This window comes from Emys orbicularis, chromosome 1 (assembly GCF_028017835.1).
Source record: "Emys orbicularis isolate rEmyOrb1 chromosome 1, rEmyOrb1.hap1, whole genome shotgun sequence".
Lineage (NCBI taxonomy): Eukaryota > Metazoa > Chordata > Testudines > Emydidae > Emys > Emys orbicularis.
In genome coordinates this window covers 120,675,936-120,690,002 of record NC_088683.1, presented here as the reverse complement: position 1 = coordinate 120,690,002, position 14,067 = coordinate 120,675,936, and the positions used below count along the sequence as shown (strand labels likewise).

At 39.7% G+C, this 14,067-nt stretch overlaps 1 protein-coding gene across 1 annotated transcript in view; it reads right to left on the bottom strand.

Annotated features, from left to right (window-relative positions):
* Positions 1-14,067, bottom strand: part of PTPRO (protein tyrosine phosphatase receptor type O) — a 203,421-nt gene that overhangs the window by 70,582 nt on the left and 118,772 nt on the right. The window contains exons 3-5 of the mRNA XM_065417893.1: positions 6,064-6,222; positions 3,384-3,536; positions 1,642-2,091 (exon numbers count right to left, since the gene is read on the bottom strand). Of these exons, the coding sequence (XP_065273965.1) occupies positions 1,642-2,091; positions 3,384-3,536; positions 6,064-6,222 (762 nt within the window). The remainder of the gene's footprint in view (positions 1-1,641; positions 2,092-3,383; positions 3,537-6,063; positions 6,223-14,067) is intronic.

The following is a 14,067-nucleotide window of genomic DNA, read 5'->3' as shown; positions in this document are numbered from 1 at the left end:
AAAAGAGAATTAAGTCCGATGATCCCTTCCCTCCCCCACCCACCCCCAACTCCCAGTTTTTATCACTTAGGACTTGTACACACGGGGAAACTGTTGCAAAATAAGCTAGCGTGTGAATTTAAAAGCACAAGAGCTATTCCACAATAACTCCCCACACGGACACTTTTATTGTGCACTCAGTGCCTTTTTGTGCTTAAGCCACTTCCAAAAGCTATTCCACAATAGCTATTTTTGGCTAGCTCCTAGGTAGACAAGCCCTAAGGATATTTACATGAAAAGTTGATCCATGTTGTTTAAGCATTTCATCTGTTTGCGTTGTTCATGTCCAACCTGAAGTCCCCATGCTTTGCTTGTGAGCCTCATAATCAACTCCTAGGGAACTTGTGACTTCACAATAGATACAGCACTTAGACTCGACAAAAGGAGTAAACAGTATGCACATGTGAAACTCCTGTGCAACAAGAATCCTATTGAAAGCATCTTTAGTAGTATAAAAAGATGAGATATTTAAAAATAATAATGTACAGGACAACACTCTTACAGTGAAATAAGATAGTGGGCAGAACCTCTTCACTATGGCCCAAAATCAAGTTGTGTCTTCTGTGCGTGTATGCAAGAAAAAAGCTGGCCAAGTGGCATGTGACTCTAGCTTCCTCAAAACCCCTGAGTTCACACTCCATGGTCAAAGCCATACAAGGGTGTTTCAGAGGGGTGTTCCAGGGTCCTCCTTAACCCAGAAACCCTGTCTCTTATGGAAATTACTCCTGATTTGGTAGCTCCATATGAGACTACAGCCTGGTCACAATGCAGATTTATGTTAATGCTGCTTTGCCAGTAACAACAAGCTTGCCAATTCTCATGATTTTATTGCGAGTCTTGCAATATTTGGTGTTTTTCATAATGCCTCAGATCATGTTATTTTATAAGAATCTCAGCTTTCATTAAAAAGAAAGGGGGGCGGGATTCATTTTGGCAGAAAAAAAGCTTGAAAATGTGAACCAGAAAGGCTCAAAACCCTAGAAGGCAAATAAAAAAAACCCAAATTTTAAATTCTCATGATTCTTGAACACTTGGAGTGAGCAATAATAATGTAGCCTGAGCTTTTGCCCAGAACTCAAAGTGAATCAAAGCGAATTTATTAATACAATATTTGGTTAGCTCTCATTACAAATGTGTGTGAGTTGCACAAGTATGAGCTCAGAGCAGCTGAGATCTGGTTCCCATGTTTAGATTTCATTTCTCCACGTCACTGCACTCACTACTGGTCCTGAATGAAATAAGAAAGATCATAGCAGGTGGAAACAGAAAGGACCTATTAGAGCATCACGTTAATCTCTCCTGACAATGTAGGTCTTCAGCAGGGAATATGTAGACTATGTCAGAAATTAAATTGATGCTATGCTTCATCTTAGTCACGAAGAACCCACATGATACAGGAGAACTTCTTGTAGTATTTCCAGCCTGACCAGAAACAAGAAACACCGTATATTATACAACGAATGCATATTCTTATCTCCATCCCAGTTTTGCAGACACAAGAAATCTGAATTAAAATACTTAAGGTTTGCTATCCCCTAATTATTCTGAGGAGAAGAATTCACCACTAGGAAGGATATAAAAAAGGCCTGGGTTTTACTTTACCTTCTCTTTCAATGTTAATATGAAATCCATCAAATGCCGTGGGTGGTTTTGGTGGCAACCAGCTTAGCACCATTTGCACAGGGAGGAAAGATGGAGTTTCTGGTGTAAGTTTCCCTGACATGCTGGCTGTACTGGTGTTCTCATATTCACTGGGAACTACATTGACAAACTCATCTTCACTTTCTGACGAATCAGCTTCATTAGTCCACCAGTATGGTTGGGATGTAGTTGTGTAATCAGTGCTGTTATAGTGGTAATCAGGCCATGCGTAAGAGGTGTTTGCTGAGGGAATTTCAGTGGGGTCATTAGAAAAATGGGTAAGTTTATCTTGCCCTATTACATCCTGTGGTCCCATGAATGATTCTTCTGGGAAATTCCCACTGTGTTCCTCCCAGTTATTCTTGTTCATATGTACAATCTGGACAGAAATATTTCGAGGAGGGTAGGGAACTAGAAGAGAAAAGATTTAAAAAAAATATGTATGTTTAATATATCCCTACAGCGGTTAGTTAATTCATCATGGAAATTAGCATGTCTAGTTTGCAGCAAGAGAAAATACACAATATTTTGAAATTCTTTGTTCTTTCTATTACGATTCTTTTCTTGCTTATACAGGTATAAGCCAAGACTAACTCCATGTGGGTAAAACTAACATAAAGGGAGAGAAGAATCAGGGCTAGAGCGTACAGGAATGTAGTAGTGTAGATGTGGGGACACTGTAATAAATTTGCTCATGAGTAGCCCAACTAAGTTGCTCTGATGTGAGAACATGAGTAAAAATAATCAAGCATGTGTTTGTAAGTTGGGTTCTTTGTTTCTTTCATTGTACCTTTTAAATCCTCTTGTGCATGGAAAATTATTTTTGTGGAACTGTGAAAGGGTTGAGAAATACAGAAAAAATATCTTAATACACCGCACAACAACTCATGATGTAAAATGTCATCCTGATCACTATATGGCTTTTCCCTCATAATTTTAGCAGCCAGCTTTGTGCAAACATCTAGAATGAAGTTAACACTTTATGTCAAGGGAAAGCTTGATCTTAAAATTTCAGGATGATACACAGCACGGGTTTCTAACTGGAGCATTTTGTACAATAGCTGCTGTAATAGATTGCAACCACATTCAGTACCTTTGTGGATTGTACTGTATTAAATTTATGAATGTTCTGTGTAACATTGTGGGCTAGGAATTGTATTTACCTTCATGGGGGGAGGATTACTGCAGTTCATCCAGGAACTGAAAAACAGTGGGGAGTGATTACTGCAATCCCTGAGATTGTAAACAGCTCCAGAGAAGTATTACCTCTTGGGTGGTTGTTATATACTGGTTCCAACAGGTACGAAAGGCCCAAGGGGAACAAAGAAAGGGCTTTTGGTATAAAAGGCTGAGTTTAAACAGTAGGGGCCCCAACACTTGCTGAAAGGTTGGAAGGACTTTGGCCTGTCAGGGCCCCAAAGGATTGATGGCCAATTTCTGAACCTTTTGTTATCTGTTGTATGCTTTCTCTCTATTCCTTTACCCTTAAATAAATATATTCTGCTGTGGAAAGAGTTGTGTGGTAATTTGTAACTACTGGCAAATTGCTTCTTATCCCTGGAGAGAAAGCCTAGAATATCTTGTTTTAGGCAGTACGTACTTTTTATAAGCAAATGTTCATAATGGAAACATTGAGACATTACCCCTTGCACAGTGTTGCATGTAGACATGCTGTCAATGGTATATATACACATTTTCTTCACCTGTTCTGTGCTGTTTGGGTTCATGCCTGACACCGCTATATTCCACTAGCGTGCTTTTGTTGAATGTTGCTTCCGACACCAACTGAAATGTGATGTTGCTGTAGCATATTCCTGGCAGCCAGTGATTGAAAACTGTTTTACCTTTAAAGAAATCTGTAGAAGGGCAAAAAACACACAAACAAAAAACCAACAACCCGACTTACATTAAATGTTCACTTTCAGATAACATGGTGGCACACTTTAAATGAGCGGTGTTTTGGATGTTTAACATAGGTTAGCCCAGTCTAAGTGATAAAATCCCAATAATTGAGTTTGCCAGTGTTTTTCCTGATTGTCAAAGGTACTTAGATGCAAAAAGCAGCAAAATGAACACGAACAATTTTCCTGGGAAAGATAATTGCAACTGGCAACCCTGTTCAACATTATATTAGCATATCGAAGAACAGCTGATAAAAAGACAAAAACAAACAAAAAAAAAGCTTCCAAATCCCTGTAACTACTGCATACAAACGTTCCCTGGTCTTCTAGTGAATTAAGACATCACGTTCAGGATAAGATAGTCAGTGGACAACTTTCATAGTACACATAGCAGAAATGGGCTCAGTTTGTAATGACGAGATCTGGGTTAATCTCTAACATTAATGCAGGTGGGAGTCGGGGGAATTAGGGCTATTTGGGGGTGGGGACTTTGTGGCTGATTAATGCCTGCCTTAAATAATTAAATAAGAAGCCAGGGTGCATTTATTTATTTATAGCAGTAGCATAGCCATGAAGTCAACAAATATTGCTGCTGATTTCACTCCTTCCCCCACCCCTTGGAATAGCATTGCATGGCAACTCTTACGTAGTGATTTTATGTATTATGCATCCAATAAAATTCATTTGCTTGTTAGGACAATTCTGCTGGCTATTGTGCAATTCTGAGCAAATAAGTTAGCTACACTATTAACCCTTTGGGGGCTGTGTATATATCCATATCCTTTTGTCACCTTTCAGAATTATTCTCCCAGGACAAGCTTATTTGCATCTGATACTATAGACAGTACTAATTCAATGGGAGTACCTTCAGATTTAAACTAGCATAACTGAAGGTAGAATATGATCTGATTCATTGTCATCACATTGCCATGGAATGTTAGGTGTGATTACGTTTTCCCAGCCCAAAATACTTTCAGGGTAACATTCAGTAAATTGCAGATGATTCTGCAACGCTGGCTGAAAACTCAATGAAACACATCTTTTTACCAACACATTCATTGGGACGGCACTTTTCCATAGGTGTATTTCCTCTTTAGGAGGAGAGTCTACGCCTGGAAAATTTCAGCCCAAAAGGGGAATATTTCAGAAACTTAAGAATGAGTGGAGACAAAAATCTTATAATGGAAACTGTTTTGCAGCAACTGTAGCTGTTGCTGCCAAGCATTCACTTATCACGGAAACAGACCTAGCTGTGGTACGGATTGTGGGAACAGACACCAACCTTGCCCAACAGGTTAAGAAAGAAATGAAGAATTCTTTTCCATTTGACACCTGAGGAAGCGTTTATGTGCTCTGTCAGAAGAATATAATTTCCTGAGCTGTGATATACAGTAGAACCTCAGAGTTATGAACTGACCAGTCAACCACACACCTCATTTGGAACCGGAAGTACACACTCAGGCAGCAGCAGAGACCGCCTACTTCCCTCCCCCTCCCCAAAAGAAAATACAGTACAGTATCATGTTAAATGTAAACTATTTTAAAAAATAAAAGGGAAAGCAGCATTTTTCTTCTGCATAGTAAAGTTTCAAAGCTGTATTAACTCAATGTTCAGTTGTAAACTTTTGAAAGAACCACCGTAACGTTTTGTTTAGCGTTACAAACAACCTCCAGTCCTGAGGTGTTCGTCACTCTGAGGTTCTACTGCAGCTGCAGCACTGGCACTAGCACTCTGCTTGTGTAGGAAGCGCTAGTGGTCTTCAGTCAGGACCATTGTTTTATGTCTCTTTGTCAGTCAACTGTTACCTCATTTTAAGCCTCTCTGAGCCAATAGCTCGTTCCAATGTTACAATTCCTAACAATAATAACTTCTACAGTTAGCTGTTCAATCAACTAATCTTTGGTCTTGGGCACTCGGGGTGAAATCCTGGCTTTTGCCACTGACATCAATATGGCCAGAATTTCACCCTATATCACCACATGAGTTCTATAAACTACATTGTAGCTCTCCTTCTTTCTGACTTTTTGGCTACAGAACAGCACCAAAAGAAAAGATTAGAACACGTTTTGGATTCCAGTGAACACCTTTATTTTGAGGTGTCATAAATTGGGAACCCCTTGTCTAATTAACTTCAGTTTGGATGGGAAAATTCTATCCAACCTCAGTGTTCATGTACCAGTACTGAGGACAATATTCCTTTCTCTGTGGATTTTAGAGCTAGGATGGGAATTGGGCTTAAAATTGAAGATGAGTGGCCGTCTCAACTACGGAGAGGCTACTACCTCTCTATAACATATAGGCTATTTAAATAGGTAGTTATAACATCATTAGAATTACTAATTATGTTAAACCTACAGGTCACTTGGCACCCCTTTTTACTTTCCTGTAGATTCAACAGCAATAAATTAAGTGTCAATAAATGGTAGATATTTAGATTAACCATATTTGCATTGTTTTCAATAGTTTTTTTCTTCTTCCTACCTTTGTATAACATTGTTCTATAGTCTTTGCCTTCCCAATAGCTTATGTTTACTCTGGTGAAAACATTGTACTTCTCTGGATACTGAATTTCAAACAACACTCCCGTTTCTGGAGATGGTTTGTAGTCATAGATAGAAACGCTGCTTATGGGAAGAGGTTCTAAAAGACATACAAAGAAACAAGCAGAAAAGGGGAAGAAAGGAACATTATTAGGCATACAGAAAAGGAGAGAGAAGCTTTTACCTAATTTTACCCCCCTAAGAAATCACATTATCCACTTCCATATGGCACAGAAATTCTTAGACACATTGGTTAAAATCCTGACCTTGATGAAGACAACGGCAAATCCATCATTGACTTCACTGAGGCCAGAATTTCAGTCCATGTGTCCCCAGCTCATTCACTATCCACAAAGCTTATTCCTCTCAGAGGATGAATTCACCCCTATGCTGAGAGCCAGCAGAAAGCCTGTGCAGCATTGAAGTTCAACTCAAGCCCTCAAAGTGAAGCTTAAATAGGAGGTAAGTGGAGCATAGTCTGTGTGCTGGCTCTCTGCATAGGATTGAATTTCACCTTTATTACTTGTCTTCAGATCAAAGATGGGCCCTGACTATAAACAAACAAACAAAAACTTTGAGGGTAGAGCAGGGTGAATAACAAATTTTTCAGTTCACTGGCAATTTCATAAAAAGATTGGAAAAAGTTGTTTCAAGTCAAACCAAAAATGAAAACTTTCAGTTTTCAGCAAATTAGAAAGTTGGAAAAAACAGTTTTGGTTCAAATGAAATGTTTTGGGCAACCCAAAATGAAATGTTTCATTAGGATTTTGAGCATTTTTTAAATGTTTTAAATTTTTGTAAATAAAATAACTGGAAATTTTGGAATGAAAAGTTGTTCATAATTTTGAAAATGTCAAATTGCAAAATGTTTTTGTATTGCTGAACCTAAATTTTTCACTGAAAAAATTTTTGGTCAGAAAATTTCACTCTGGTCTACTTTGGGATGCTCATAAGCGTGATGTGGCTCTGAACTTTCAGCTCACTCCCATCTCTACAGCAAAAGGGTATCAATGCAATGACAAAGCAGGAAACAAGACTTTCGTATCTTCTAGAGTAAAAAAAAAATATTACTTTCTATGTTTATATGTTCTTGTTTCTGTCTGTCTATTTTAGGTATTTACATGGCCCCCATCACCGTAGTATCTCAGTGTCTCATGATCTTCAGTGTGTTTATCATCGGAATACTCCTGTTATCACCCCTGTTTTACAGATGGGGAACTGACTCACAGAGTTTAAGTGACTTGCCCAAGGTCACACAGGAAGTCTGTGTGGAGCACAGAATTGATTCCTAGTCTTTTCAAGTTCCAGCACTGGCCCTTCTTTTGTCTAGTCCTGTTATAAAGTAAGAAAAATGGGCCCAGATCCTCAACTGTTTTTCATAAATCAGCAAAGTTCCATTAATTGCAGAGGAAGATTGCTGGCCAATAACTCATGTGTGCTGTGCTTACCGTTCATTGTGATGTGACTCTGTGGTGATTGCACAATGATGATGTCAGTTTATATCAGATGAGAATCTGGTCCAATATTCATAATATTGGAGCCACAATTTTGTTAAATTTTTCGTTACCTGCAAAATCAGTCTATGGCCTCATATGTTTCTCAGCTAGGACAGACTTTCCAACATGCTTTCATAATGTGTGAGTTGGCCAGGCATATCTAGCCATTGGGCAGACATACAAATAATGGACAACATTTTTAGTCAGAGTTTTTCCACACAACCATTTTAATAATTCACTTTATACCCCATGTTCTCAGTAATTGCTTCTACACTTATGATCTAGGCTTTTTAGCTCTCCAGTACTTGTTGGACACAGACTGAAAAATACCAGATGTTCAGTACCAATTATTATTATTTGTACTACAGCAGCACCTAGAAGGCCCAACAACTGAGATCAGGGCCCCATTGTGCTAGGCCCTATATAAAACACTAGTAAGAGATATTCCTTTCCCTAAAGCACTTACAATCTAAATAGCAAAGATAAAGGGTTGGAGAAAAGAAGTATAATTTCTATTTTACTAAGGCACTGAGATATTAAATGATTAGTCAAAGATTGCAGAGCTAGTACCAGTACAGTACCTTAACGACAAGATCATCTGTCCTCATTACTACCTTCTGCCAGATCAACAAGTTCAAACAGATTAAAAAACAAGCCAAGGTGGCCCATGAAGAAGTTGGCATATTGGGGAGCCAACCTAGTATCCATGGCTTTCCCATGGTTTTGACAAAGTGTTTGTTGTTGAACGTAAAATTGTTATGGGTGAGGATGAAATGGATGGGTTTGTTAATGTGTTTGCAGTGGATATCTGAGGCTTGTTCATTGTCTTGTGAATATTTGAGGAAGATAGCTGTGCTGCCATGGTGAGGGATGTTGGTGTATAGGGAAGTGACATCCATGGTGGCACGGATGGTGTTCTAAGGGAGACTGTTAATGATGCGGAGTTTGTGGAGGAAGTCAGTTGTGTCCTAGAGGAATCTGGCCCTTTGCATGGTGAGTGTTTTGAGGATAGTTTCTATGAGTTCCAATATTCCTTCAGTAGAGCGCTGTGGCCAGACACGATGGGTCTGCTTGGGTTCCCTTGTATCTTAGCAATCATGTACAAGGTCCTTGGAGTGGGCTTGTGGGGGATGAGTTTGTTGAGTTTTTCTTGGAGTTCTTTGGGGAAGAATTTTATGTTATCCTGAAATCCCTGGATAAATTATGGCATGGGGTCTTCTCTGATTTCTTCATAGTAGGTGATGTCGGAGAGTTGTCGGTTGGCCTTGTTAACATAGTCATCACAGTTGAGGACTATGATGGTGCCCTCTTTGTCTGCTGGTTTGATCGCTAACTGGTGGTTAGATTTCAGTGACTGTGTAGCATAGCTGTCCTCTCATCGATGGAGAGATTGTGGTAGATGTAATGTGACTTTTTTTTAAGGATTTCAGTCAATTCTTTTCCTGAAGCAATAGATGTAATGATCAAAAATGTGGTTTTGTCCACTCTGTGGTGTCCAGTCAGATTACTCTTTTTTCTTATGATTATAGGTGGGGACATGGTAATTGTGAGTGTTATCATTGTTGTGAAATAATTCTTTGAGGTGGAGTTGGTGGAAGAACTCTTCCTGTACTTCACATATTAGTATAGTATCAGGTTCTGTGGTGGAGCAGAAGTTCAGTCCCTAAGAGAGTACAGATAATTCAGTTCCACTTAGGGGTATCTTGAAAAATTTATGATGTTTGGGTGTCATGTAGTGTACATGTAGTGAGTACTGGTGCCATTGTTTCTCCCGGAGGTGGTATTCTGTATGTCGTGGAGCAGTTTTAGTTGGTCCCACTTTCTATTTTTGTGTTGGATGGATGGATGTCACAAGGGTTTTTTTGTTTGTTTTTTGTTTTTTAATAATAGTTTTGGATTGCTTGCATGATTTCCATGTGACTTTCCTGATTTTTCTCTTTCAGTGTTTGGGAGAATATGATGATTTCTTGTTTGAGGTGGTCTCAGATTTCTTGATTCAGCTGGGACAGGAAGCAGAAGTCATAAATTTCTAGAAAGAAGGCAGAGAGTTTGGCATTTCTGTCCTAGTTGAAATCAGAGAATACTGGTCTTCTTGGAAAATAGAGTGAAAAATCCCATGAGATGAGACTATTTTCTACACCAAAAAGCATTGACCTACTGCAGCTAAACATCCACACATTTGAATACCTACTACTTATTCAAACGGAATCTCCAGGACTCTCAAACACCAGTACATACTGTAGTGTGTGGAGTCCATGAAAAATATTGCTGACAACTCCTGATTTAATAGCCCAGAAATAGATAACAGCAAAAGCAGGTCACAAAATACAAAGCCTTCCATCTTCTTTCTATTGAGTCTATTCCCATCTCTTCAACTGAAATAAGTGGCTGATCTGGTTATCCACATGACCACAGGGTGCATATAAGAGCTCTTACACATGATAGTGCTTAAAATATCAATAACAACGTCTGAACAGTACAACTCTTAGCTGCAAGTCATCTTTCACTATCGTGGGTCTGCCTTGGGCTCTTTCTTCTATTATCTCATTCAGATTTTGGCTTTCCTTATTATTGTAATAATTACGGCAACTTTCCAAGTCAGTGATTGAATTATCCAGTTATTTCTTCCTAGGACAAATCAAATAAAGGGTAGAAGTTGTATTCATTTTTAATTCAAATTATTTTGGTTCCTGATGTTTTGATTTAATTAGACTATGATTGAATTAAGTGGAAGATGCTATGGATTGCCTTTCCTGCTGTTATGTTTCATTTATCTTCCTCTCTCTTTGGATTGAGAAAGATGCTAGCACAGTAATGTGAGTGAGAACATGGAATTTAGAGCATCTCCCATCAGCCTATTCCTTCTGGCACCAAGTCTCCTAATCTAAGCCAATTTCACACTATGAAATTACAGGGACACTCTATAGATAAAAATAATGTTCTGTTTTTAATTTCTCATAACTTGGGTTACTAGCAGCTCTCTAGGTTATTAAAGCTTAATGAATATGTATACTATTTTCCTTTTCATCATATGCATTTAATTTATCACACCATGTGAAGAATGAAATTAGTGACTGGTCAGTTTCACTTCCCTGCTCTCACAGCATTTAGGGCCCAATCTAGCACCCAATCTTTCAATTTCCGTCAATGACCCTTAACAAATACCTAAAACAGTTGTATTAGAAAGATGCCAAAGTGCTTGGGTTTCCAACACTTCAAAGGAATATTTTAGAACAGTGTCTCTCACCCTATGCATTCCATTTGCATTTCATATTTTAAAAATAATACAATATTTTTCTATAAATTTTAAGGTTTTATTTGTAAGCCCTCCTGTGTGGCACAAAAATAATTTTTTTGAAGTGCTAAAACCTACACTTGGGCATAGATGATTTCAGTGTCTCTTTTACAGGGCCAGCTCTAGGATTTTTGCCGCCCAAGGCAAAAACAATTTTGGCCCCCCCCCCCGTTTTTTAATTACCCCCACCCCCGGCCCGCCTCAACTCCGCCCCTTCCCCAAATCCCCAGCCCTGCCTCCTCCCCCCAGGCTCTCAAGCCTGGGAGGGAGAGCAGCGGCGCGCGAAACAGCTGTTTCGCGCGCCTCGGCTGCTCGGGATCTCCCCCTCCCTCCCAGGTTTGAGAGCCTGGGAGGGAGGGGGAGACTCCGAGTGGCCGCGGCGCGGGCGCCGCTTCTCCCCCTCCCTCCCAGGCTCCCTGGGAGGGAGGGCGAGTAGCGGCGCGCGAGCGGCAGCAGCAGCGGAGGTGAGCTAGGGCGGCCAGGGCACATTTTTAGGGGCGGCATTCTGGCGCCGGCTATGCCGCCCCTAAAAATGTGCCGCCCCAAGCACCAGCTTGTTTAGCTGGTGCCTAGAGCCGGCCCTGCTCTTTTAAATAAGATTTAATAAATGTATTCACACACAGTGTCCTTTCATTTTTAGATTCTCATAGTATATTATGCCCGTGCAGAGCAGTTTGCAGGATCAGGACCTACACCCATACCTGAACTTTAAATAGCCTGCCTGTGTTTAGGATGCACACAACTGTGTTTCTTCTGTAGGTCTGAGAATCTGCTGCTCCCATAGCAACCAATTTCTCTTCTTGTCTATTGAAATTTTAACTTCATCATTTCGCCTGGACTCCCTTGCCCTTTTGTATTTCATCTGTTACCTGCATTATGCAAATGGCATGTGAGAATCATGGAAGTTGCAAACCACCTTCTCATAAACCTAGACCAATTTCAGATGCTAAAGCCTCCAATCAGTGCCAGTCACATTAAAGTTTTATACGGCTGTTTCAAACCAAGAAAAAAACCCTGTACATTGAATATTACCTCCACCCTCCAACCAAATTTCCCAAATAAATTGCTTTTTAATATTCGTAAATCTGCATGCCCTACATTCTGAATTCATTATGGGTTGCCATGCTAAGGTGGATGAAGTATTACACATGGTTCCTAGAAATGGGCCAGGGATTAACTCCCTTACCCATTGCACCCAAAAATAGATTAACGACTGACATTTATATTCCATAGAGAAGAATCCAAGAGCATTTTTACAAAGTAAGGCCACCATACTGCCGACACGTTCTCACATGTGGTGTAATTTTGCACACAAGTAGTCCCATTTGAAGTCAATGGGGCTACTGACATAAATAAAATTATCAACAGGCATAAGTTTCTGCAGGATCAAATTATTATTTATTTGTATCATGTTATTGCCTATATGCCCCAATCAGGATAACAGCTCCATTTTGTTCCATCACTAAAATGCAGCCACCTCTGGGGTGAAATGCAGCAGCTATTTAATGTATGCAGCAACATCACATTAAGGTTTCGGATAGGTAATGAAGAACACCATCGCAACTGTATGGAGAATTTAAGCAGAGATACCAACTGGAATGTTCCAGTGTGACTAGTGATTTGGGGTGCCTCAAATTCTATGGGCCCAGCTTAGTACACCTTAGAGATGAGAGATATCAAAATTGGGGCCTCCATGTTTAACACAACCCAAAAACTCTTTCAAAAAGTTTTACATTTCATCTGAGAGACAGCACCCAACCTCCTCTACGGCACAGATTCTATGAAGATTTTGGAGGGAAGAATAGCATCTACTGAATCAATAGTGCCATTTCCTGCAGCATCTACTTTGACATTCAAGTATTAACCAGTTCCAATATGGATTACTTTCTAAGAACTGATGAAATTACAGTCCCCAAAAGGTACAGCTATAGGGCAATAGGGAGGAAGGAAGAAAAGAAAAAGATCTATGGGCAGAATTCTCTTTATACAAACTATTTTTTCAAAGTTTTCCCATGAGGAGTCAGTGGCTTTTGAAAAGCTAAGATATTTTACAACCCTAATCTTCTAGTTACAGGGCAAAACAAATATCAAGCAGAGCAGTTCTTAATGGTACCATGTGTCCTGATTTAATTTCCCAGTTGAAATACAAGTTGTTGCTTATTTACAGAGAGGCACATGGTAATTTTGCAGCATGCTGCCTTCTCTACTCCTTTAAATGTGTAAAGCTTGTTCTCTCAATGGGATTAACCCCACAACAAAAAAGCAAATCAATACGGAGTCAAAAAACTAGGCAGCACTGATGTAACTCAGCCTAGCAAGGCTGTCTCAGAATAAAGCTCAGTGAATATCATTAGACTCTAAATAAAATCAAGTCTCCTGATTGGAAAAGGGTGGGACATGGGTGAGGGGTTTTAGTCACTGGTTTTAGAGTTAGTTATATAGTAGTTTTGGAAGCAATAAAGAAAGTAACTGGGACTTAGCACATGTCGACACAGCAATCAGAGATGTGATGACACCTCAGGTAAGCATCCCCCCACCCTACAGTAATCTAGTTAGCATGGCTAAAAATAGCAGAGATGATGTAGTGGCACAGACTGCACAAGCCAGCCCAGAATCCTAGATACATACTCACTTTGTGAATTCACTTCTATTTTTAGCCATGCTAGATACACTGAAGCTAGGGTGGGGATGCTTACCTGAGATGTGATCACAATGTAGATGTACCCTTAGCTAGCAGCTTTCGTTCAGATTCCAAAACACTCAATACACATTATAAATCCAGGAATCACCTCACCCTTCAATGAAAAGCCACCACTTTAAGAGCAGAAGGAAGTAGTCTTTAAACAGCACCACAGCATCACACATCACTATTATTTTTTAACCTTATCGAGTTCAGACTCCAGGGGGAGATTAAGGCTAGATATACAGAATGCAATTATTCTTGCTGGAATTTGGCCAGGACACCAGGGTTAACACACCTACTCTTGTAAAAACTGTCATGGGATTTTTTTCATGACAAGTGGTCAGGATCTCAATTTTACCTCTTCTTCAGCAGTAATGTGTCCAACAACACCATACTGAACACTGGTTCAGTACTGAATCAGCGGGAAGAGTGACACCTTCTTATCACCAATACCACATTCTGTCTTACAGG